This window comes from Schistocerca cancellata, chromosome 7 (assembly GCF_023864275.1).
Source record: "Schistocerca cancellata isolate TAMUIC-IGC-003103 chromosome 7, iqSchCanc2.1, whole genome shotgun sequence".
NCBI lineage: Eukaryota > Metazoa > Arthropoda > Insecta > Orthoptera > Acrididae > Schistocerca > Schistocerca cancellata.
The window spans coordinates 412,909,105-412,935,862 of NC_064632.1; the positions used below are offsets into that span (position 1 = coordinate 412,909,105).

Sequence of the window (26,758 nt, forward strand, 5' to 3'; positions counted from 1 at the left end):
AGTAGATGAGTTTTGCTATTTGGGGAGCAAAATAACTGATGATGGTCGAAGTAGAGAGGATATAAAATGTAGACTGGCAATGGCAAGGAAAGCATTTCTGAAGAAGAGAAATTTGTTAACATCGAGTATAGGTTTAAGTGTCAGGAAGTCGTTTCTAAAAATATTTGTATGGAGTTTAGCCATGTATGGAAGTGAAACATGCACGATAAGTAGTTTGGACAAGAAGAGAATAGAAGCTTTCAAAATGGTGATAGGCTACAACCCTGTCTCACTCCCACTGATTCCCTTTCATGTCCCTCGACTCTTATAACTGCCATCTGGTTTCTGTACAAATTGTAAATAGCTTTTCGCTCCCTGTATTTTACCCCTGCCACCTTCAGAATTTGAAAGGGAGTTTTCCAGTCAAAATTGTCAAAAGCTTTCTCTTAAGTCTACAAATGCTAGAAAAGTATGTTTGCCTTTTGTTAATCTAGCTTCTAAGATAAGTCGTAGGGTCAGTGTTGCGTCACGTGTTGCGATATTTCTACGGAATCCAAGCTGATCTACCCCGAGGTCGACTTCTACTAGTTTTTCCATTCTTCTGTAAAGAATTCACGTTAGTATTTTGCAGCTGTGACTTATTAAACTGATAGTTCAGTAATTTTCACATCTGTCAACACCTGCTTTCTTTGGGATTGGAATTATTATACTCTTCTTGAAGTCAGAGGGTGTTTCGCCTGTCTCCTACATCTTGCTCACCAGATGGTAGAGTTTTGTCAGGACTGGGTCTCGCAAAGCTGTCAGTAGTTCTAATGGAATGTTGTTTACTCCCAGGGCCTTGTTTCGACTCAGGTCTTTCAGTGCTCTGTCAAACTCTTCACGCAGTATCGTATCTCCCATTTCATCTTCATCTACATCCTCTTCCATTTCCATAATACTGTCCTCAAGTGCATCGCCCTTGTATAGACCCTCTATGTACTCCTTCCACCTTTCTGCTTTCCCTTCTTTGCTTAGAACTGGGTTTCCATCTGAGCTCTTGATATTCATACAAGTGGATCTCTTTTCTCCAAAGGTCTCTTTAAGTTTCCTGTAGGCAGTATCTATCGTACCCCTAGTGAGATAAGCCTCTACATTCTTACATTTGTCCTCTAGCCATCCCTGCTTAGCAGTTTTGCACTTCCTGTCGATCTCATTTTTGAGACGTTTGTATTCCTTATTGCCTGCTTCATTTACTGCATTTTTATATTTTCTCCTTTCATCAATTAAATTCAATATTTCTTCTGTTACCCAAGGATTTCTACTAGCCCTCGTCTTTTTACCAACTTGATCCTCCGCTGCCTTCACTACTTCATCCCTCAAAGCTACCCATTCTTCTTCTACTGTATTTCTTTCCCCCATTCTTGTCAATTGTTCCCTTATGCTCTCCCTGAAACTCTGTACAACCTCTGGTTCTTTCAGTTTATCCAGGTCCCATCTCCTTAAATTCCCACCTTTTTGCAGTTTCTTCAGTTTTAATCTACAGTTCATAACCAATAGATTGGGGTCAGAGTCCACATCTGCCCCTGGAAATGTCTTACAATTTAAAACCTGGTTCCTAAATCTCTGTCTTAGCATTATATAATCTATCTGAAACCTGACAGTATATCCAGGCTTCTTCCATGTATACAATGATTCTTGAACCAAGTGTTAGCTATGATTAAGTTGTGCTCTGTGCAAAATTCTACCAGGCGGCTTCCTCTTTCGTTTCTCACCCCCAATCCATATTCACCTACTACATTTCCTTCTCTCCCTTTTCCTACTGACGAATTCCAGTCACCCATGAGTATTAAATTTTCGTCTCCCTTCACTATCTGAATAATTTATTTTATTTCATCATACATTTCTTCAGTTTCTTCGTCATCCGCAGAGCTAGTTGGCATATAAACTTGTACTACTGTGGTAGGCGAGGGCTTCGTATCTGTCTTGGCCACAATAATGCGTTCACTATGCTGTTTGTAGTAGCTTACCCGCATTCCTATTTTCCTATTAACTATTAAACCTACTCCTGCATTACCCCTATTTGATTTTCTGTTTATAACCCTGTATTGACCTGACCAGAAGTCTTGTTCCTCCTGCCACCGAACTTCACTAATTCCCACTATATCTAACTTTAACCTATCCATTTCCCTTTTTAAATTTTGTAACCTACCTGCCCGATTAAGGGATCTGACATTCCACGCTCCGATCCGTAGAACGCCAGTTTTCTTTCTCCTGATAATGAGGTCCTCTTGAGTAGTCCTCGCCCGGAGATCCGAATGGGGGACTATTTTACCTCCGGAATATTTTACCCAAGAGGACGCCATCATCATTTAACCATATAGTAAAGCTGCATGCCCTTGGGAAAAATTACGGCCGTAGTTTCCCCTTGCTTTCAGCCGTTCGCAGTTAGTGTTAGTGTTAGTGTTACAAGGCCAGATCAGTCAATCATCCAGACTGTTGCCCCTGCAACTACTGAAAAGGCTGCTGCCCCTCTTCAGGAACCACACGTTTGTCTGGTCTCTCAACAAATACCCCTCCGTTGTGGTTGCACCTACGGTACAGCTATCTGTATCGCTGAGGCACACAAGCCTCCCCACCAATGGCAAGGTCCATGGTTCCTTGGGGGGGGGGGGGGGTATATAATAAAATCTATTTCTTGTGCTTAGTTTTATTTTAATGCCAGAATGTTCCCTACTTTCTGAATAGCCCTCATACATTAATGACCTCTCATCTGTTATGTCACAGATGCTAAGTTTGTTTTGTTTGCAGATGAAGTAAGCTATGCAATAAATAGCAAGTCAAGTACAGATTTAGAAATGGCTGCTAATCAAATTTTCATTGACGTTAATAAATGGATTAAAGTTAATTCCCTGTCATTAAACTATGAAAAGAGCCACTATATGCAGTTTAGAACATGTAAGAGATTTCCTTCCAGCATGTGTATAACATTTGAAAACAAGTGGGCAGAAGAGGTTGACAGTGTTAAATTTCTGGAATTACAGGTCAATAATAAATTCAGTTGGGAAGGGCATACAATAGAATTGCTGAAATGCTTAAGCAAGTCTGTATTTGCAATGTGAATGATGTCAGATGTACGGATATAAATATAAAAACAACTTGCTTACTTTCACTCTAGTATGTCATATGGGATCATAAGCTGGGGTAAACTGAGAAGAGTTTTTAGAGTGCAATAGTGTGTAATAAGATTCACTTATGGTGTAAGTTCAAGAACATCGTATAGAAACCTCCTCAAGGAACTGTGTGTTCTAACCACTGCTCATTAGTGTATTTATTCCTTAATGAAATTTGTTGCAAATAATATGTCTCTATTTCCTACCTACAGCTCAATTCATAGTATCAATACTAGGAATAAGAACAATCTACATAAAGACCTAAAAGCACTTACTTGGGTCCAGAATGGGGTGCAATATTCAGGAACACACATTTTCAATAAATTCCCAGCAACTGTTAAAAAATTAGTTTCAGATAAAGTACAGTTTAAACAGGGTTTGGAAGCCTTTATAGATACTCTATAGATGTATATCTTAACAGGGACTGTTAGACCAGCATAAGTAAAAATGTCTGTTATATTTCAGTTTTGATAGCACTTGGTCACAACAGTCAAGGTTAAGTATTGTGTGTATGATAGGTTTATTAAAAGGGCATAACTATGTTTCATTCTGACAGTGTATTAATTCTGTAAATATTTACAGTGCGAATTTACTATAATGTGTTCACATATTTTGACTATCTTCTGATGAACAATCAGGGAAGTGAGTATTATATTCAAATTCACATTTTTATGTTATACTTTCTGACATGTTCCACACCCATGAGAATCATCCCATTTTTGGGCCCTTGGAATAAGAACTTAATCTAATCTAAGGTTTGACACATTACAACATTTAATCTACTTTTTTTCTTTCAGCTCTCTTATTGTAATAACTAATGAAACGTTTTAATTTTAATGGTGGATTCTTATACACATTCACTTTTTCATTTTTGGCTAGAACTATTATGGACATTTTCCACAATGATATGTTACTAGTTACCAAGAATCCTGTCTTATTATATCATAATATAAAAATGTAGTTTGCAGGGATCTTGCACTTGCATTTTCCTCAGTTTGCATTTGGTGTTACATTTTAGCTCTAAGGAAAGAGCTGACCATTTACAGTGCCTTTACAGTAATGTGCTCATAATTTATTGGAACAATGTTATTCTGAATCTTTAGGACAAACATGCATGTCCAAAGAAACATTGCACCATTACTTGGAATAACACAGGCACTGCAATTTCGTATAGAACTCTTAATGAATAACAAAATGTTTCCAATTCGTAGAGCCTTGTTCTTCTTTTTGTTAAAGCATAAAACCAATTCTCAGAAGCCAAGGTTTCTTGTATTTTGGGGGTAAATTTTTGCTGTACCTCTACTGGTTCTTCTCAAGTATATACATGGTGGTCCATTGAGAGTGACCGGGCCAAATATCTCACGAAATAAGCATCAAATGAAAAAACTACAAAGAACGAAACTCGTCTAGCTTGAAGGGGGAAACCAGATGGCACTATGGTTGGCCCACTAGATGGCGCTGCCATAGGTCAAACTGATATCAACTGCATTTTTTTTAAGTAGGAACCCCAATTTTTTATTACATATTCATGTAGTATGTTAAGAAATATGAATGTTTTAGTTGGACCACTTTTTTCCCTTTGTGATAGATGGCACTGTAATAGTCACAAACGTATAAGTACGTGGTACCATTTAACATTCCGCCAGTGCAGATGGTATTTGCTTTGTGATACATTTCCCATGTTAAAATGGACCATTTACCAATTGTGGAAAAGGTCGATATTGTGTTGATGTATGGCTATTGTGATCAAAATGCCCAACGGGTGTGTGCTATGTATGCTGCTCGGTTACTGGACAACATCATCCAAGTGTCCAGACCGTTCGCTGTATAGTTACATTATTTAAGGAAACAGGAAGTGTTCAGCCACATGTGAAATGTCAACCATGACCTGCAACAAATGATGATGCCCAAGTAGGTGTTTTAGCTGCTGTTGTGGCTAATCCGCACATCAGTAGCAGACAAATTGCATGAGAATGGGTAATCTCAAAAACGTCGGTGTTGAGAATGCTACATCAACATTGATTACACCCATGCCATATTTCTATGCACCAGGAATTGCATGCCGATGACTTTGAACGTTGTGTTCAGTTCTGCCACTTGGCACAAGAGAAATTATGGGACGATGACACTTTTTTTTTGCACGCGTTCCATTTAGCAACGAAGTGTCATTCACCAACAGCAGTAACGTAAACCGGCGTAATATGCACTATTGGGCAATGGAAAATCCACAATGGCTGCAACAAGTGGAACATCAGCGACCTTGGCGGGTTAATGTATGGTGCGGCATTATGGGAGGAAGGATAATTGGCCCCCATTGTATTGATGGTAATCTAAATGGTGCAGTGTATGCTGATTTCCTATGTAATGTTCTACCGATGTTACTACAAGATGTTTCAGTGCATGACAGAATGTCGATGTACTTCCAACATGATGGATGTCCGGCACATAGCTTGCGTGTGGTTGAAGCGGTATTGAATAGCATATTTCATGACTGGTGTATTGGTCATCGAACCACCATACTATGGCCCACACATTTCCCAGATCTGACGTTCCTGGATTTCTTACTGTGGGGAAAGTTGAAGGATATTTGCTATAATGATCCACCGACAACGCCTGACAACATGCATCAGCGCATTGTCATTGCATGTGCAAACATTACGGAAGGTGAACTACTCGCAGTTTAGAGGAATGTCGTTACATGTGTTGCCAAATGCATTGAGGTTGATGGACATCATTTTGAGCATTTATTGCATTAATGTGGTATTTACAGGTAATAATGCTGTAACAGAATGAGTTCTCAGAAATAAGGTCACAAAGGTACATGTATCACATTTTAACAACTGAAATAAAATGTTCAAACGTCCCTACGTTCTGTATTTTAATTTAAAAAACACACCTGTTACCAACTGTTCATCTAAAATCGTGAGCCTTATGTTTATGACCATTAAAGCGCCATCCATCACAAAGCAAAACAGTTGTCCAACTAAAACATTCATATTTCTTTACATACTGCATGAATATGTAACAAAAAATGGGGGTTTCTATTTAAAAATTGCAGTTGATATCCGTTTGACCTATGGCATCGCCATCTAGCGGGCCACCCATAGCGCCATCTGGTTTCCCCCTTCGAGCTAGATAAGTTTTGTTCTTTGTAGTTTTTTCATTTGACACTTATTTTGTAAAATATTTGGTCCAGTCATGATCAATGGACTATGCTGTATATAATTCGCCTACCACCACAGATATTTGTTTCAGATTTAAAACTCTATCTTTGTGTTACGCAGCTACTGTAAATATGACATCATGTCTTATATCTTGTCATGGACATAATACATGACATTTATTTCTATATTGACTAAGAATGTGTCACACTTATTGTCATTACTTTTTTGTTTCAGATTTTTATCGCATACCAAGTGGCATTGATAGTTTTGGTGAGTCCGTGTATTGACAAAGAAAATATTTATTAAATGTTTACAGTGAGAATAAAAGTATATGCTCATTAAACACTAGAATAACTTTCAACTTCCTTGTAGTTGAAGGGCACTGTAGCACAGACAGCCTATTTTATTATATAAATAGTCTACTGGCTTCAGGCTGGATGAAACTTCATACCAGGCCACTATTATTTAATTTACAAAAACGTTCAGCAACACAGCTGTTTTTAATAGCTTCACACACATCTGTATCTGTGTCTACATCTGCATCAATGTCTATGTGCATGCTCCCTGAATCATTTTGAAGTGCATGGCAGAGATTACTTTCCATTTGTATTGCTCCTCCTCACATATGGAAGAAAAATCAAGGTAACATTTTAGTTCAGATATATTATGTATTTACAGTATTCACATCATGTTATACTGCTTGCAAAATGAGAAAATAAATTTTGGAGGCGGAAAAGTTATGTAAATAATTTATTATCTTGTTGACTTGGAGGTGACGGTGATTGTTGGCCACATTTAAATATTATTCATGTTCACTGCAGGAGTGTTGAGGTGATTTTTTTGGTTAGTATCATATTATATATTATAGCGAGCATTTTGCTGTGTAAAAATCTTTGTGACAACTCAGTTCCTTTTTCTAAAGTTCTTCATTTATTCATTCTTACTCTTTGTAACAAGCGAATCAAACTTACTGATGTTCACTGACAGACAAACTGAAATGAACTGAACATGACAGACAGACTGACTCCTGTGGTCCCCTTTAAGATCTTAACAATACACAAAATATACTTTTTACTTAAAACTGATATATAATTACAAGTTCATAGTCCAAATGAGTTTGCTACAGGAGTAACATTATAATTTACTTGAGATTTTAAATGATTATGATTACAATAAGGATTCCCATCATTTTTCTCTTTTTGATGGAATGGCCAGGCTACTGCCATATCAAATATTTTAATTTTTTTGTATTTACTTTGGGTTTTGACATTTGACCATAATAATTAGAATAAATATTAGTACTAGCTTTCTTCCAACAACTGTAACTTTTTCAAAATTGATGGCTTTATAATTTAAATTACATGAATTATATGTTATTAACATTCCTGTGTCTAAGGTATCCTTACTATTGATAAATTTTGTAAATTATTTCATTTATAAAATGAACGGGACTGAAAATATTGCTGAGCCTTTAAAGAATGTCTTTCTTCAGAGCTAAATTGTGCAAGCCACACGCACACACACACATACACACACACACACACACACACACACACACACACACAGACAGACACACACAGCTGTACACACACATTTGCACAGAGAAATGCAATGTTACAGTGTCCTGACTGACTGCAGTGTAGTGGCAACTGTGTATAGAAGTCACAGAAGAAACAGACAATTCTGCACATTTTCAAGATTTCAATGAACAAGAAATAGTAGTTGATTTCATAGATAATGAAGCTGGTCTAATCAGACTAATGGACAATATCAGCAAAGACAGCACAACAAGCTACCAGAGTTATGTCACTGTTTTGGATACTGTAAAGTCAGACACATGCGAAGAAACAGTTACACGTGATGATCGGTGTGGTCAGGTGGAGTGAGGAGGGGATGGAGGGAATGTGCTGAACATAAGTGTATTTTCCTGCATTTCAGCAAGACACTGATACCCACAGTGTCTACAAAATCAAGTACTCTAGCAGTGATAATGCTCAACATTACAAGACAAGCTTGATGCCTATAGGTTTCATGCAACTTGTAGAGGTAGATTATAATAAAAATTTCAATTCCAGTGACTTGATTTTATGCATTTGTGTCCATAATATCCACTGCAACCTCAATAAACATGTTTTGAGTAAAAGGCTGTGCAAGTTGATTTCTTTGTGGAAACTTGTTTCAATCTGCACTGATGACCATTAAAACATCAATGTCATAAACATGACGTACAGCAAATATCAAATGTGCATGAAGAGTACTACAGGCTTAGAGATGCAAGTCATTAGCATTTTAGTGCCTCCCACACATGTTAGATAGGAGTAAAACAATCTACATTCTGTATATAAAGAAAGATTACATAATGGATTTGTAGCACTCCTCTACGCATGTTTAGACATATACTGCACTAAGCTAATATAAGAAAGTAACTGCAAAATTAAACTCGGCAGAAGTAAAGCTGTGAGGATGGGGTGTGAGTCGTGCTTTGGTAGCTCAGTTGGTAGAGCACTTGCCCGCAAAAGTCAAAGGTCCCGAGTTCGAGTCTCGGTCACGCACACAGTTTTAATCTGCCAGGAAGTTTCAAACTGTTTTTGTTTTACTAATAAAGAGAAACTTATGAATCTTGACCTCATGATTACAAATACTCTCTGAATCAAAAGGTCAATTATGGAACAACTGCTTTAATCTTTCAAGCACAATTCTGAAGTGATAAAAATGAGCTGAAGCCCTAGCTGATACTCAACAACATGACAATTAAGTACAATGAAGGATTTGAATAAAAAATCTGTTCCAATTAATATACACCAGATAATTCACTGTCCACGATACATTTAAGTTAACCCAATACATTCAATGAAAAAGAAACCTTTTAAAGACTGGCTCTTTTATTACAATACTAAATCAACATTTGGCCTGGTGGCAATGAAGTGAGGAGACAGTTCATTACTGTCACTAGCTGTACCAACCACATAGTTCCAGTAGTTAAACAGCTCACACGTGACTCTTCTGAACATTTCATTTGTTCATTTATTCATCAACATTGATCATGTGCATGATATGGGTTTTGGTATGGGCACAGTAATTAAATTTTACATTAAAAATTAAACATTTGGTTTAGGATGCCAGACTATTATACAATTCTTCTACTTTGTAAACACATCTGTCGATTAATAAGTTCTATACATATGAGTCAAATGAATTGTATGGTAGTTCTCTTACTCCTAGGGGTAGTTTTTTATACTCCTTTATGCCAGTATATTTGAAACTATTTTGGGCCATCTTTAATCTACTATGTTGTAAGTCTATGTTATTTCCATAACTGTAGGAAAAATTTCTGTAAGTTAAAGTCTCTGGCCTTTTTTTTGAGAGGAGACAGACTTTGATATAGAGAGAAGATAAAATTAATATTTTTATTGCCTCCAGCATGACTCCCCATTTGGAATGCCTATGTGTAGATATATCAACCAATCAACCACTGTCAGTGTTTTCTTTTTCACTTCAGATGTAAACAGTAATGAAATTCTAAACTCAGATTGGAATGTATACCACAGAGAGAGGCTGGACAGTGAAGGGGAAGGTGTGTTTATCGTGAGAAAAAGTGCAAGAGAATCAAAGGAAATTGACGGAGATCTGAAATGTGAAATAATTTTGGTGAAGATCACAGTTAAAGCAGGCTCAAACATGGTAATTGGATGTCCCTATAGGCCCCATGGCTCTGCAGCTGTTGTGGCAGAACACCTGAAGGAAAATTTGGAAAATATTTTGAGTATATTTTCCAACCATGTTATAGTTTTTGGTGGAGATTTTAATTTACCAGATATATACTGGGAGACTCAAACATTTATAACAGGTGGCAGGGACAAAGAATCCAGTGTAATTTTTTAAAGTGCGTTATCTGAAAACTACCTTGAGCGGTTAAACAGAGAACTGACTTGTGGCGATAAAATGTTAGACCTTCTGGTGACAAACAGACCTGAACTATTTGAAACAGTTACTGCAGAACAGGGAATCAGCTATCATAAAGCAGTTACAGCATCGGTGATTTCAGCTGTAAATAGAAATATTAAAAAAGGTAGGAAGATTTTTCCGTTTAACAAAAGTGACAAAAAGCAGATTTCAGAGTCTTTGAAGGCTCAACACAAAAGTTTTATCTCAAGTACAGATAGTGTTGAGGATCAGTGGACAAAGTTCAAAACCATCGTACAATATGCATTAGATGAGTATGTGCCAAGAAAGATCGTAAGAGATGGAAAAGAGCCACTGTGGTACAACAAATGAGTTAGAAAACTGCTACGGAAGCAAAGGGAACTATACAGCAAACATAAACATAGCCAAAGCCTTGCAGACAAACAAAAATTACACGAAGCGAAATGTAGTGTGAGGAGGGCTATGCCAGAGGCGTTCAATGAACTCAAAAGTAAAGTTCTATGTACTGACTTGGCAGAAAATCCTAAGAAATTTTGGTCTTATGTCAAAGCGCTAGGTGGATCAAAACAAAATGTCCAGACATTCTATGACCAAAATAGTACTGAAACAGAGGATGGCAGACTAAAGGCAAAAATACTAAATGTCTTTTTCCAAAGATGTTTCACAGAGGAAGACTGCACTGTAGTTGTTTCTCTAGATTGTTGCACAGATGGCAAAATGGTAGATATCAAAATAGATAACAGAGGGACAGAAAACAATTAAAATCACTCAAAAGAGAAAAGGGACCTGATAGGATACCAGTTCAATTTTACACAGAGTATGGGAAGGAACTTGCCCTCCTTCTTTCAGTGGTGTACTGTAGGTCTCTAGAAGAGTGTAGCGTTACAAAAGATTGGAAAAAGACACAGGTCATCCCTGTTTTCAAGAAGGGACGTCAAACAGATATGCAGAACTATAGACCTATATCTCTAATGTCGATCAGTTGTAGAATTTTGGAACACGTATTATGTTCAAATATAATGACTTTTCTGGAGACTAGAAATCTACTCTGTAGGAATCAGCATGGGTTTTGAAAAAGATAATTGTATGAAACCCAGCTCGCGCTATTCGTCCACGAGACTCGGAGGACCATAGACATGGGTTCCCAGGTAGATGCTGTGTTTCTTGACTTCTGCAAGGTGTTTGACACAGTTCCCCACAGTCGTTTAATGAACAAAGTAAGAGCATAGGGACTGTCAGACCAATTGTGTGATTGGATTGAAGAGTTCCTAGATAACAGAATGCAGCATGTCATTCTCAGTGCAGACAAGTCTTCTGAAGTAAGAGTGATTTCAGGTGTGCCACAGGGGGGTGTTGTAGGACCATTGCTATTCACAATATATATAAATGACCTTGTGGATTACATCGGAAGTTCACTGAGGCTTTTTGCGGATGATGCTGTAGCATATTGAGAGGTTGTAACAATGGAAAATTGTACCCAAATGCAGGAGGATCTGCAACAAATTGACGCATGGTGCAGGGAATAGCAATTGAATCTCAATGTAGACAAGTGTGATGTGCTGAGAATACATAGAAAGAAAGATCCTTTGTCATTTAGCTACAACATAGCAGGTCAGCAACTGGAAGCAGTTAATTTCATAAATTAACTGGGAGTACGCATTAGGAGTGATTTAAAATTGAATGACAATATAAAATTAATCATTGGTAAAGCAGATGGCAGACTGAGATTCATTGGAAGAATTCTAAGGAAATACAGTCTGAAAACAAAGGAAGTAGGTTACAGTACACTTGTTCACCCACTGCTTGGATACTGCTCACCGGTGTGGGATCTGTGCCAGATAGAGTTGATAGAAGAGATAGAGAAGATCCAACGGAGAGCAGTGCACTTCATTACATGATCATTTAGTAATCGCGAAAGCATTACGGAGATGGTAGATAAACTCCAGTGGAAGACTCTGCAAGAGAGATGCTCAGTAGCTCGATATGGGCTTTTGTTGAAGTTTCGAGAACATACCTTTACTGAGGAGTCAAGCAGTATATTGCTCCCTCCTACATATATCTCTTGAAGAGACCATGAGGATAAAATCAGAGAGATTAGAGCCCACACAGAGGCATACCAACAATATTTCTTTCCACGAACAATACGACACTGGAACAGAAGGGAGAACTGATAGAGGTACTCAAGGTACCCTCCATCACACACCGTCAGGTAGCTTGCTGAGTGTGTATGTAGATGTATCATGAGCTTATATTACTGTCTTTTATAGGAAAGAACTAGGTAGATAATTCACGTATCTAAAGGACTCAGGACAGAACTTTGTGCTATATCCATGGACAGCCATATATCGATCTGCACTTTGAAGTTCTGGAAGACTGGAGAAATGGATGAAACCACTAGGTGGCAGAGACAACTTTGGAAGAATAACCCAAACTAATGGTAGGTGAATGACATGTGACAGATAGACTGCAGGCAAGACGACAGACCAGTATATGACAACAAGATGCTACACAAAGCTATCACTAGGTGGCAAGACAATCTTGGAAGAGTAACTCAAACTAATGTTAGGTGAATGACATGCGACAGATAGACTGTAGACAAGATGACAGACCAGGATATAACAACAAGATGCTATGCAAAGCTGTCACTACAGTGATGACAAGAAAGCCAAGAGCAGCAGAGAAACAAATCCAAGATGTGACTAGATAGAGTAACCAGTTGACAAGGAATGTAGTTATAAAACACTCCTAGTACAGTGAAGATAGACCTGAAAGTACCAAGGATGGGCACTGAACTGTTGGCTGTTCACTGGGCAGCTGCCTATACACTGGCTACATGGAATGATACTGGCTGGCATGCTCATATCTTGCCATGTGAGCACAGCACTGCATGGCATTAGTACCCTCTAATGGCTGTCTGAACCCATCTCTTCTGTTGGGCATTCAAACTCCACAGTGCCTGATACCAGACTTTGTGGCAATCATGTAATAAGAGATAGGGCATTAGATCTACAGCTATTCACAGTGATATCTTTGTGGTTTGAGTTCTGGTGCAGCTCTCATTTTCACACATCGTTGCTAATTTCACATAAAGTCCCAGTGCAGCTCATATCATTAGTTCCTTCTGTTTCCTTTCCTTTTCCCCCCTCCTTCAGTTTACACTCTATGTATCACAGATGCAGATCCTGTGTGGTGTCTGTTCTTTTAAACACCTTGCATTCATATAATTTGTTCACTTTGATGGACAATGAATCTGCAACATTCATTGCGGATGCACATTTACATTTGACCTACAGTGGGAATCTAAAATTAGCAAGCATGGAGAACACGAATGGGGACTGGGGGTAGATGGTGCTAAATGAGAGTGTGAGTCAGCTGAATAGTGTGCTAAGATAGTCCACACATTTGTGATAAACGTTGTGTCCAGGTGGTGCAGTGATTAATGTAAATGCCTAGTAAGCAGGAGATCCTGGGTTCAAATCCCAATCTGTCACATATTTTTGCTGGTCACCGCTGATTCTACACAAAGTCTAGATGCAGCTGATATCGTTAGTTCCTACCCTTTCCTTTCCTTTCTACCCCCTCTCCCTTCTATTTACATAATATGGAACCATTTATTAATTGGGTCTATTCCCACAACTTTTAACACCTATGGTGGCTCATTCTGCCAAGAGTTGCTTACAGCTCAGCAGCTTTTGTACGACTCCTCAGATGTATTCAATTGGTGTGCACTCTTCCCTCATACACTCCTTTTGTATTGTAATGTAACCATACAATAATTCTGAGTGATCTTAATCGTTAACATAAACTGACTTTGAAAATGCCAGGTGATTTAATTGGAACAAATTGCCAATGCATATCACAGACAGGTAATAATAATGTTGATGTACAGTGAAAACATACTTGTCTGTGGATAATAACTTAATTATTGTCTGGATTTTTGCATGCAAAATGATAACCAGAAAACTTTTTGCATGCACTTCTATTAGCATGAGATTACAACAAAACTTTTGTTCAAAATTTCTCTGATTAAAATGAATTTCAAATAGGGATGAGTACAGTCACTGTCTATAACTTCCTAGTACTCTCAAACAATTCATTGCAGACTAACCATTACCAATTTGGTGTAACCTCACTTAACTGGGTGGGCCCCATTGCTGAGCCATGATTATGATTACAGTTACTGTTGGAATACTTCACAGTATTATTGGAAAGTGTTCACAATTCAACTTATAACTAAATTTTGACATTCTGATTCTGTCAGAGGCAACAAGAGACCTAGAAGCCCAGTTGAATGCTAAGGACAGTATCTTGAAAGAGCAAGGGTAATGGAATGCAGTCAAATTAAATCAGGCAATGCTGAGGTAATTAGGTTAGGAAAAGTAATAGGTGAGTTTGGTTATTTGTGCAGTAAAATAACTCATGATGACTGAAGTAGATAGGATATAAAATGTAGATGGGCAATGACAAGAAAAGATTTTCTGAAGAAAAGAAATTTGTTAACACTGAAAATGAATTTAAGTGTTAAGAAGTCTTTTCTAAATGCATTGCATGGAAAAGAAACAGATGATAAGAAGTTCAGACAAGAAGAGAATAGAAGCTTCTGAAATGTGGTGCTGCAGAAGAATGATGAAGATTATATGGGTAGACTGTGTAACTAATGAGGGAGTACTGAATAGAGTTGGGGAAAAAAGCCAAGCAAAAGATCATGTACATAAATCATTGTAACATAAAGTAGTTTTTGTACCATGATATACAAGATTCTACAGTGAAAGAAAAGTTCAGAGTCTCCAATATCAAGATTAGGGAGAGGTGTGGGGGAAAAAAAGTCATCTGGTATGCTCAATGTTTCTCCATAGTCATGCTGTGCTGTAGAGCACCTGGTACACTCTTTTACAGTGGTGTGAAGGCTCAGAAGAACCATAGGTACGGCATCAGGCCAAGGAACAGAATAACATTTCAGGGCCACATTCGAAGTATGATGTAGGTGCCCTACCATCCTGTTGCTGGCGGGATGATAGCTCATAGTATGAATGTGACTATGGCCACAGAGATGCATAATCTGGTCATACAAAAGGCATTCAAATTGTTTATCTCTATTGATAATAGTAATCTGAGTGATGCAAATCGTGAAAACCAAGAAGTAATCAGAGCCTGGGCAATGGAGGGAGCAGAAATGTCTGCAACCGGAACATCTTCAGGCCATCTTGTGAATCTGTCTGTCATTGTCAGTAGGTGGTGGAAACCACAACATGGAGGAAGGGGGGCCAACAATACCCAAGTGCATGTGTGAAAATCTCCCTGATAGGAGAGGAAAGAAGAGATGAGAACAGACACTTGGTAATTTTTGAATATTGACTGTGGTGACAACACTTTGCCCAATCCCTCTGCAGCCCAGCCCAAAAGACCTTATCAGCCACTAATTTAATGCTAGCCTTGAAACCTGGGTGAGATAAGGTGAGAAAAATGTAAAAAATATGGTGACACCATTTAGTTGCAATAAGGGGGCAAACCTGATTACAGGATGTGTCACACTATACCATTTGGTCAGAACCCAGCAGAGGAAAGAGGTCAAGATGCAAACAAGTTGATAATGGAGCCTGGTGACAACAAAGAAGGATGGGATTCAAATACTGATCAACAGCTAGAGTGTTCCAATCAATGGCTGTGATCAATACTCAGTCCAGAGACAAAACAGTCAGTGACATCATTGTCCTGTCCAGAGATGTGTCAGATGTCAGTTGTAATCTGAGCAATGAAACCTGCCTGCTGACATTGACACAGGGAGTTGAGCTTCCTGACTCAGTGAAACACTGACATAAGGGGCTTATGGTCTGTAAACACAGCAAAAGAGTGTCCCTTAAGCCATGGCTGGAACTGCTTGATGGCCAAGTAGATGACCAGCATTTCTAATGAGAGGACAAACCTTATGAGAAAAATGCCAGAGGTTGCCAGGTAGAGGAAACACATTTCGACAAAATAGCCCTGGTGGCTATCTGGCTTGCATCATTCATGCAGCTAGATGTGGGAGCAATGTAGCTTTAGCAAGCACAGTCTTGATGGAGTTGAAAGCAGATTTGGTTGTGGGATTCCACAGGATGTGTTGGTTGCTTGACATGTTTTTGCCAATTAGTATGAGGCAAATAGGTTTTTGGAGCACAGCCAAGTGAGGCAGATAATGTCTGTAGAAGTTAATCATCCCCCAGAAACACTGGAGACCTCTGGAGGTGGTCAGTGTTGACAGCTCCATAATGTCATTCATTAAGGCAGCAGGATAATACCAGCACACAAGACAGTATATCTGAGAAGCAGAATGTGTTGCTTGGTGAATGTGCGTTTCTCAGTATTTATCATAATGCTGAAACTCTGTAACCTCTCAAACACTTGATGTAAATGATGGCAGTGTTCCTCATGGCCATTGGAGATGACCAAAATATCATCCACATAGCAAATGGTGAATGGCAACCTTTGGAAGACCTCATGCATGAAGCACTACTAAGTTTTGTGGCATTATGCAATGAGAAAGACATAGTGTTGTGCTCAAAAAGTCTGAATGGTGTTGTAGTGGCAGTTTTATGTTTGTCCTTCTTAGGCATTGGAATCTGAGAAAAAGCTTTAATGCAACTGACAACACTGAAGACACTTGCATCAGCCATGTTACTGTTGAAATCAGTCACATTTGGCACAGGGTATCTGTCTAAGATGGTACATGCATTTAACCCTATTTAATCATCCCACCCCCCTCATGAACCATGGACCTTGCCGTTGGTGGGGAGGCTTGTGTGCCTCAGCGATACAGATAGCCGTACCGTAGGTACAACCACAACGGAGGGGTATCTGTTGAGAGGCCAGACAAACGTGTGGTTCCTGAAGAGGGGCAGCAGCCTTTTCAGTAGTTGCAAGGGCAACAGTCTGGATGACTGACTGATCTGGCCTTGTAACAATAACCAAAACGGCCTTGCTGTGCTGGTACTGCGAACGGCTGAAAGCAAGGGGAAACTACGGCCGTAATTTTTCCCGAGGGCATGCAGCTTTACTGTATGATTAAATGATGATGGCGTCCTCTTGGGTAAAATATTCCGGAGGTAAAATAGTCCCCCATTCGGATCTCCGGGCGGGGACTACTCAAGAGGATGTCGTTATCAGGAGAAAGAAAACTGGCGTTCTACGGATCGGAGCGTGGAATGTCAGATCCCTTAATCGGGCAGGTAGGTTAGAAAATTTAAAAAGGGAAATGGATAGGTTAAAGTTAGATATAGTGGGAATTAGTGAAGTTCGGTGGCAGGAGGAACAAGACTTCTGGTCAGGTGACTACAGGGTTATAAACACAAAGTCAAATAGGGGTAATGCAGGAGTAGGTTTAATAATGAATAGGAAAATAGGAATGCGGGTAAGCTACTACAAACAGCATAGTGAACGCATTATTGTGGCCAAGATAGATACGAAGCCCACACCTACTACAGTAGTACAAGTTTATATGCCAACTGGCTCTGCAGATAACGAAGAAATTGAAGAAATGTATGATGAAATAAATGAAATTATTCAGATAGTGAAGGGAGACGAAAATTTAATAGTCATGGGTGACTGGAATTCGAGTGTAGGAAAAGGGAGAGAAGGAAACGTAGTAGGTGAGTATGGATTGGGGCTACGAAATGAAAGAGGAAGCCGCTTGATAGAATTTTGCACAGAGCACAACTTAATCATAGCTAACACTTGGTTTAAGAATCATGATAGAAGGTTGTATACATGGAAGAACCCTGGAGATACTAAAAGGTATCAGATAGATTATATAATGGTAAGACAGAGATTTAGGAACCAGGTTTTAAATTGTAAGACATTTCCAGGGGCAGATGTGGACTCTGACCACAATTTATTGGTTATGACCTGTAGATTAAAACTGAAGAAACTGCAAAATGGTGGGAATTTAAGGAGATGGGACCTGGATAAACTGAAAGATCCAGAGGTTGTAGAGAGTTTCAGGGAGAGCATAAGGGAACAATTGACAGGAATGGGGGAAAGAAATACAGTAGAAGAAGAATGGGTAGCTTTGAGGGATGAAGTAGTGAAGGCAGCAGAGGATCAAGTAGGTAAAAAGAAGAGGGCTAGTAGAAATCCTTGGGTAACAGAAGAAATATTGAATTTAATTGATGAAAGGAGAAAATATAAAAATGCAGTAAGTGAAGCAGGCAAAAAGGAATACAAACGTCTCAAAAATGAGATCGACAGGAAGTGCAAAATGGCTAAGCAGGCATGGCTAGAGGACAAATGTAAGGATGTGGAGGCTTATCTCACTAGGGGTAAGTTAGATACTGCCTACAGGAAAATTAAAGAGACCTTTGGAGGTAAGAGAACCATTTGTATGAACATCAAGAGCTCAGATGGAAACCCAGTTCTAAGCAAAGAAGGGAAAGCAGAAAGGTGGAAGGAGTATATAGAGGGTCTATACAAGGGCGATGCACTTGAGGACAGTATTATGGAAATGGAAGAGGATGTAGATGAAGATGAAATGGGAGATACGATACTGCGTGAAGAGTTTGACAGAGCACTGAAAGATCTGAGTCGAAACAAGGCCCCCGGAGTAGACAACATTCCATTGGAACTACTGACGGCCTTGGGAGAGCCAGTCCTGACAAAACTCTACCATCTGGTGAGCAAGATGTATGAAACAGGCGAAATACCCTCAGACTTCAAGAAGAATATAATAATACCAATCCCAAAGAAAGCAGGTGTGGACAGATGTGAAAATTACCGAACAATCAGTTTAATAAGCCACAGCTGCAAAATACTAACACGAATTCTTTACAGACGAATGGAAAAACTAGTAGAAGCCGACCTCGGGGAAGATCAGTTTGGATTCCATAGAAATACTGGAACACGTGAGGCAATACTGACCTTAAGACTTATCTTAGAAGAAAGATTAAGGAAAGGCAAACCTACGTTCCTGGCATTTGTAGACTTAGAGAAAGCTTTTGACAATGTTGACTGGAATACTCTCTTTCAAATTCTAAAGGTGGCAGGGGTAAAATACAGGGAGCGAAAGGCTATTTACAATTTGTATAGAAACCAGATGGCAGTTATAAGAGTCGAGGGGCATGAAAGAGAAGCAGTGGTTGGGAAGGGAGTAAGACAGGGTTGTAGCCTCTCCCCGATGCTATTCAATCTGTATATTGAGCAAGCAGTAAAGGAAACAAAAGAAAAATTCGGAGTAGGTATTAAAATCCATGGACAAGAAATAAAAACGTTGAGGTTCGCTGATGACATTGTAATTCTGTCAGAGACAGCAAAGGACTTGGAAGAGCAGTTGAACGGAATGGATAGTGTCTTGAAGGGAGGATATAAGATGAACATCAACAAAAGCAAAACGAGGATAATGGAATGTAGTCGAATTAAGTCGGGTGATGTTGAGGGTATTAGATTAGGAAATGAGACACTTAAAGTAGTAAAGGAGTTTTGCTATTTGGGGAGCAAAATAACTGATGATGGTCAAAGTAGAGAGGATATAAAATGTAGACTGGCAATGGCAAGGAAAGCGTTTCTGAACAAGAGAAATTTGTTAACATCAAGTATAGATTTAAGTGTCAGGAAGTCATTTCTGAAAGTATTTGTATGGAGTGTAGCCATGTATGGAAGCGAAACATGGACGGTAAATAGTTTGGACAAGAAGAGAATAGAAGCTTTCGAAATGTGGTGCTATAGAAGAATGCTGAAGATTAGATGGGTAGATCACATAACTAATGAGGAAGTATTGAATAGGATTGGGGAGAAGAGAAGTTTGTGGCACAACTTGACCAGAAGAAGGGATCGGTTGGTAGGACATGTTTTGAGGCATCAAGGGATCACCAATTTAGTATTGGAGGGCAGCGTGGAGGGTAAAAATCGTAGGGGGAGACCAAGAGATGAATATACTAAGCAGATTCAGAAAGATGTAGGTTGCAGTAGGTACTGGGAGATGAAGAAGCTTGCACAGGATAGAGTAGCATGGAGAGCTGCATCAAACCAGTCTCAGGACTGAAGACCACAACAACAACAACAATCATCCCACAACCACCAGTAGCCATTCCTCTTTTTTACCAGGTGTGAGATCAAAGCACTAGACCATTGGAAAGCATCTCATTAAATTCTGGATGAGCTGCAGTTTATTCAGAAGCAAGCATCTGAGCTTTGCAGTGACAAAATGTCCAGTAGTAGTAGGAATGATATGCTGAGTTGAATGGCAGCAGTTACACCTAGTCAAGACTGGGTATGTAAATGCTGGAAATTCCCATAGTATTCACAGGCCAAGGTCATCATCCATCATTGTATCATTGGCTAGAGGAGAGGGTGTGGTGGCAAGATACTGGTCCCAGCTAAGGATCATGCAACAAAGGCCATGTAGTTGGGTGTGGGCTGCTTCAGTTGTTTGGAAATCGGTGGAGATCTGCCGATACAATGAGAGATATGTCAGATTTTTCTTGCTTAATACACTCATGTGCTTTCTGCATGGAAGTGAATGTAATAGCTAACACTGTTAGCTTGAAGCATAAGGTGCAGTTAGCATGGAAATCTTTGTGTGATGTGACCTGGTAGCATCACACAACATGCAACCTGGTGTCGTAGAGTGAACAGGAGAGTGTGACATTCTAACTAGACACTGTTTCAGTAAATCAGCCATAATGGAGAAATAAGGTAAGAAACAGGCACCCAAAATAGCATGCTAATATCCGCCACAGTGAATGTCCATGTAGGGGAAGTTATTGTTGATATAAAGAGTCAAGTTTATCCTTCCAAATGTGGCAATCAGTGATTTGGTGGCTGCTGTTAGAATAGGTACTGGTATGAAAGAAGGGTGCAGAGCTTGTGATTTTGGGCCCACACTTATCTCCAACCTGGTATCAATTAGGAAAAAGTCACCAGTTACTCAGTCTTTCACAAAAAGTGTAGCCAAACCTGTCACTGCAGAAACCGTGTCATTTCACATTGGTTGGAGGTGCTTCAACTGGTGAAGATAAGTGTGCATATATACTGCCACTTTTATTTGGAGTTTGGATAGGCACATGACTTGGAACATTGTCTTACAGCCTTATCAAAATGTTGACGAAACCACCTCCATATGTGGCATGCACGGGCAAACTTGCTACCTCTTCCTGCCTCTGCAATCTAGAATTGAGGTAAGCTAACTCATTGACAAGTTCTTCATAGATGATTCCAGTGAGACGGTAGCATTTTAATGCATGATGTGGATCCACCCAAAGCAACTGCTGCTGCTATATGTGGTTGAGGGTCACCCACCATAACATCTGTCACCATTGCTCTCACATTTACGTCTGTGTAAGGCAATAACAATAGCATCAGCTTTGCATATTGTAATGCACCTCTTTCTCCAGGGGACAAATATTAATTATTATCAGTAGTAGTATATTAAGCTACAAATTATCATTTTAAACCTGTGTCATCTCCCTGGTGTGCCTAGCCAACCACAAGTCCCTGTCATGCTGTTCACTCTAACAACAGAGTACATACAGGGTTGAAGACATGGAGAAAGAAAGGTATCATCACAATCTGAATTTAGAGTAATATAACTTTCTTACCTTTATTGGTCATTGTTGCACGCTCGTGGTCTAGTGATGAATCTCGCCATCCGCTGTTTGTTAAATCAATTTGAGGTCCAGGGTGTGTATTCTGCTGCGTAAGAACTGACACATATTTAAACTTCCAACTTTTATTTTATAAATGCTGATCATGACAATATTCAATAATTTTCAATGTAACAGCTTTTCCAATACATCATTTTGTTCCCTCTATCCTTGACCTTCTCAAAGCAAGTATATTACAAGACGTCTCAACACCAACTGCCCATTGTCTCTACACCCGCCAACAACCGGCTCCTGTTCACAGACCTTACAAACTGTGCAGTACTGCCAACCTTGGTTGTATATCGATATTTTACACATTGCACGTATACATATATGAAAAACATAATATGAAAAATGAAAAGTGTTTCTAACATAGTTCTGTGGCAATATACCTCATGATTGTCCTCACATTAACAGTTTTGTAACAAAATAATAATATTTCAGTTTTATGTTTACGTAGTTAAAGTTCACTTGCTCCTTCAAGTTGATTGACGGCACCGCACACCTCGCCAGCAGTTGGTATTGGTAGTTTCAGTAGTCCGTTACATTACAATATGAATTCATTTTTAGGCAGATCTGTGAAGGCTGATAAAATAGCCAAAACATGCTGAAGTAAATGATGGAACCAAAACAATTTGAGAGATTGTTATGGTAGTAGGCCCTGTTAATCCAGCACGTGCAGCAAATGGAGCACTTTGGAGGGGAACCCCTGGCACTCTCTTCAGTGTCAACAATCTTATGCAACCATGATTCTGACAGCAGCACAAAATGTTGCAAAATTATTTTTCTTAGAACTGCAAAAGGTGGAACATGTTTGCTGGTTGCTCATTCTCATTTAAGTGCAATTGTGCAATAACTATCTTGAATTGTTCCATGTCTGACATAATGCTGTGGGAATGAAAGATAACTTCCACTTGCGTTAACCACAACTGAGTACTTGTGGCTGAAAGGCAGAAATCTGACATTCCTGTTGACCATGTTATTGACATTACTTGCAATCACCACAGGTATTGTAGTAGAATCTTGCTGTTGAGCTTGTTGTTGTTGTTGTGGTCTTCAGTCCTGAGACTGGTTTGATGCAGCTCTCCATGCTACTCTATACTGTGCAAGCTTCTTCATCTCCCAGTATCTACTGCAACCTACATCCTTCTGAATCTGCTTAGTGTATTCATCTCTTGGTCTCCCTCTATGATTTTTACCCTCCACACTGCCCTCCAATGCTAAATTTGTGATCCCTTGATGCCTCAAAACATGTCCTACCAACCAATCCCTTCTTCTAGTCAAGTTGTGCCACAAACTTCTCTTCTCCCCAATCCTATTCAATACCTCCTCATTAGTTACGTGATCTACCCACCTTATCTTCAGCATTCTTCTGTAGCACCACATTTCGAAAGCTTCTATTCTCTTCTTGTCCAAACTAGTTATCGTCCATGTTTCACTTCCATACATGGCTACACTCCATACAAATACTTTCAGAAACGACTTCCTGACACTTAAATCTATACTCGATGTTAACAAATTCCTCTTCTTGAGAAACGCTTTCCTTGCCATTGCCAGTCTACATTTTATATCCTCTCTACTTTGACCATCATCGGTTATTTTACTCCCTAAATAGCAAAACTCCTTTACTACTTTAAGTGTCTCATTTCCTAATCTAATTCCCTCAGCATCACCCAACTTAATTTGACTACATTCCATTATCCTCGTTTTGCTTTTGTTGATGTTCATCTTATATCCTCCTTTCAAGACACTGTCCATTCCGTTCAACTGCTCTTCCAAGTCCTTTGCTGTCTCTGACAGAATTACAATGTCATCGGCGAACCTCAAAGTTTTTACTTCTTCTCCATGAATTTTAATACCTACTCCGAATTTTTCTTTTGTTTCCTTTACTGCTTGCTCAATATACAGATTGAATAACATCGGGGAGAGGCTACAACCCTGTCTTACTCCTTTCCCAACCACTGCTTCCCTTTCATGCCCCTCGACTCTTATAACTGCCACCTGGTTTCTGTACAAACTGTAAATAGCCTTTCGCTCCCTGTATTTTACCCCTGCCACCTTCAGAATTTGAAAGAGAGTATTCCAGTTAACATTGTCAAAAGCTTTCTCTAAGTCTACAAATGCTAGAAACGTAGGTTTGCCTTTTCTTAATCTTTCTTCTAAGATAAGTCGTAAGGTCAGTATTGCCTCACGTGTTCCAACATTTCTACGGAATCCAAACTGATCTTCCCCGAGGTCGGCTTCTACCAGTTTTTCCATTCGTCTGTAAAGAATTCGTGTTAGTATTTTGCAGCTGTGACTTATTAAACTGATAGTTCGGTAATTTTCACATCTGTCAACACCTGCTTTCTTTGGGATTGGAATTATTATATTCTTCTTGAAGTCTGAGGGTATTTCGCCTGTCTCATACATCGTGCTCACTAGATGGTAGAGTTTTGTCATGACTGGCTCTCCCGAGGCCATCAGTAGTTCAAATGGAATGTTGTCTACTCCCGGGGCCTTGTTTCGACTCAGGTCTTTCAGTGCTCTGTCAAACTCTTCACGCAGTATCTTATCTCCCATTTCGTCTTCATCTACATCCTCTTCCATTTCCATAATATTGTCCTCAAGTACGTCGCCCTTGTATAAACCCTCTATATACTCCTTTCACCTTTCTGCCTTCCCTTCTTTGCTTAGAATTGGGTTGCCATCTGAGCTCTTGATATTCATACAAGTGGTTCTCTTCTCTCCAAAGGTCTCTTTAATCTTCCTGTAGGCAGTATCTATCTTACCCCTAGTGAGACAAGCCTGTACATCCTTACATTTGTCCTCTAGCCATCCCTGCTTAGCCATTTTGCACTTCCTGTCGATATCATTTTTGAGACGTCTGTATTCCTTTTTGCCTGCTTCATTTCCTGCATTTTTGTATTTTCTCCTTTCATCAATTAAATTCAATATTTCTTCTGTTACCCAAGGATTTCTATTAGCCCTCGTCTTTTTACCTACTTGATCCTCTGCTGCCTTCACTACTTCATCCCTCAGAGCTACCCTGCCACCGAACTTCACTAATTCCCACTATATCTAACTTTAACCTATCCATTTCCCTTTTTAAATTTTCTAACCTACCTGCCCGATTAAGGGATCTGACATTCCACGCTCCGATCCGTAGAACGCCAGTTTTCTTTCTCCTGATAACGACGTCCTCCTGAGTAGTCCCCGCCCGGAGATCCGAATGGGGGACTATTTTACCTCCGGAATATTTTACCCAAGAGGACGCCATCATCATTTAATCATACAGTAGAGCTGCATGTCCTCGGGAAAAATTACGTCTGTGGTTTCCCCTTGCTTTCAGCCGTTCGCAGTACCAGCTTGAGGTTCTTTTTTTACAGAAGTGGAGTTGCTGGAAGCCATATTGTGAACGGTTTGCAGCAATACACATATAGAAGACAATCATCCAGTTCAGGGTTACCACTGTGGGAAATTTAGGATTTCATTTTCAATAAAATGATGTACTTTGGATGTGAATGCACTCTACACTTAGCTTTCACAGTAAATATAGATTTACTGAACACATGTATGAACTCCACAGTACAACACCTAGAACCAAATTCGACTGTCAAAGAACAAAGGTACCGAGATAACACACAGAGATCCTTAAACTTTAGTGCTCACACCATTTTGACTTATGTCAGTCTTCATGTCTGACATTACCATAGTTTAAATGCCTCTGTGATTGCTGTAGTTAATCTAATCTTGTCTTTATGATCCCTATGGAACTCATATGTAGGGGTTTGTAGTATATTCCTATAGTCATAATTGAAAACTGGTTCTTGGGACTTCATAAGTAGACTTTTTCTGGATAGTCTATGTCTTTCTGTGACACTCTCCCCTGCATAAACTGTGACTGTTCATGTTGACTGTCTCTGTATACAGTCAGCATCCCCTCTTAGTCCTAGTTTTGCTTTTAGGACACATTCTGAGACATCAGGGAATCACTAGATTAGTGTATGAACGTGTATGAGGGGTAGTAATTACAGAGGGACATCAAGACACAAGTACAGTAAGCAGGTTCAAATGGATATGGGTTACAGTAGTTATTCAAAGATGAGAAGGCTGTGTGGATAGAGCCATGTGGAGAGCTGTATCAAGCCAGTCATTGGCCTGAAGACCACTACCATCACAACAACAACAATTAATGGTTGTCATCCTATACAAATCCTGGTGCAGAGTTGATTTTTATAAAATGTACTAACACATTTTTCACAAGCAGAATTTTAGTAGAAATACATCCTCAGCATGAAAATTTATATAATGTATTTTGCAAACAATAATGCCAGAATAATTCTAATTTACATTTTAATTCTGTGATTATTTTTGTTATTAACATTCTCACTTAATATTGGACATATGATGAACAAGTTACTACAGATAGATATTTTGTGAATATAATTTTAAGTTAATTTCAATTTATCGTGGTATCTTCCAATATGTTGTACTAAAGCTGTTTTATGTGAAATAACAGTAATTTGACATTAGATAATTTATTTAAATCTAATTATGTTTGCAATTGGTGCAACAGCAGAATTATGAGTAATAAAGGGTAACAGTTTTATGAAACATTTCCTTACTTATGACCTGCACATTGGTTTGTACACTGAGCATAAGGACCAACTGTTGCATTAATCTGTACCATTACATACATTCTCTCCCCCCTTCCAGAATTCCAATGCATTAAAATTTTGCAAACTCTGACAGAATCTGTGTGTTACATAGTAACAAGGAAACGACAAAAAAATACAATATTGACAAGGATATATAATTACTAAAAAACTACAGTGTTTCCATATGTACATTGTCCTAAAGTTGTCTCAAACATCTTGCACACCAGATGGATTAGTTTTGTCATGGCTGGCTCTCCCAAGAATATCAGTAGTTCTGAGGGAGTATTATCTAC

General features: G+C 39.1%; 1 protein-coding gene across 3 annotated transcripts in view; it reads left to right on the forward strand.

Moving 5' to 3' along the window:
* Positions 1 to 26,758, forward strand: part of LOC126092316 (uncharacterized) — a 187,573-nt gene that overhangs the window by 60,974 nt on the left and 99,841 nt on the right. For all 3 annotated transcript variants that reach the window (XM_049907846.1, XM_049907848.1, XM_049907849.1), the window contains exon 3: positions 6,527 to 6,562. In XM_049907846.1, the coding sequence (XP_049763803.1) occupies positions 6,527 to 6,562 (36 nt within the window). The remainder of the gene's footprint in view (positions 1 to 6,526; positions 6,563 to 26,758) is intronic.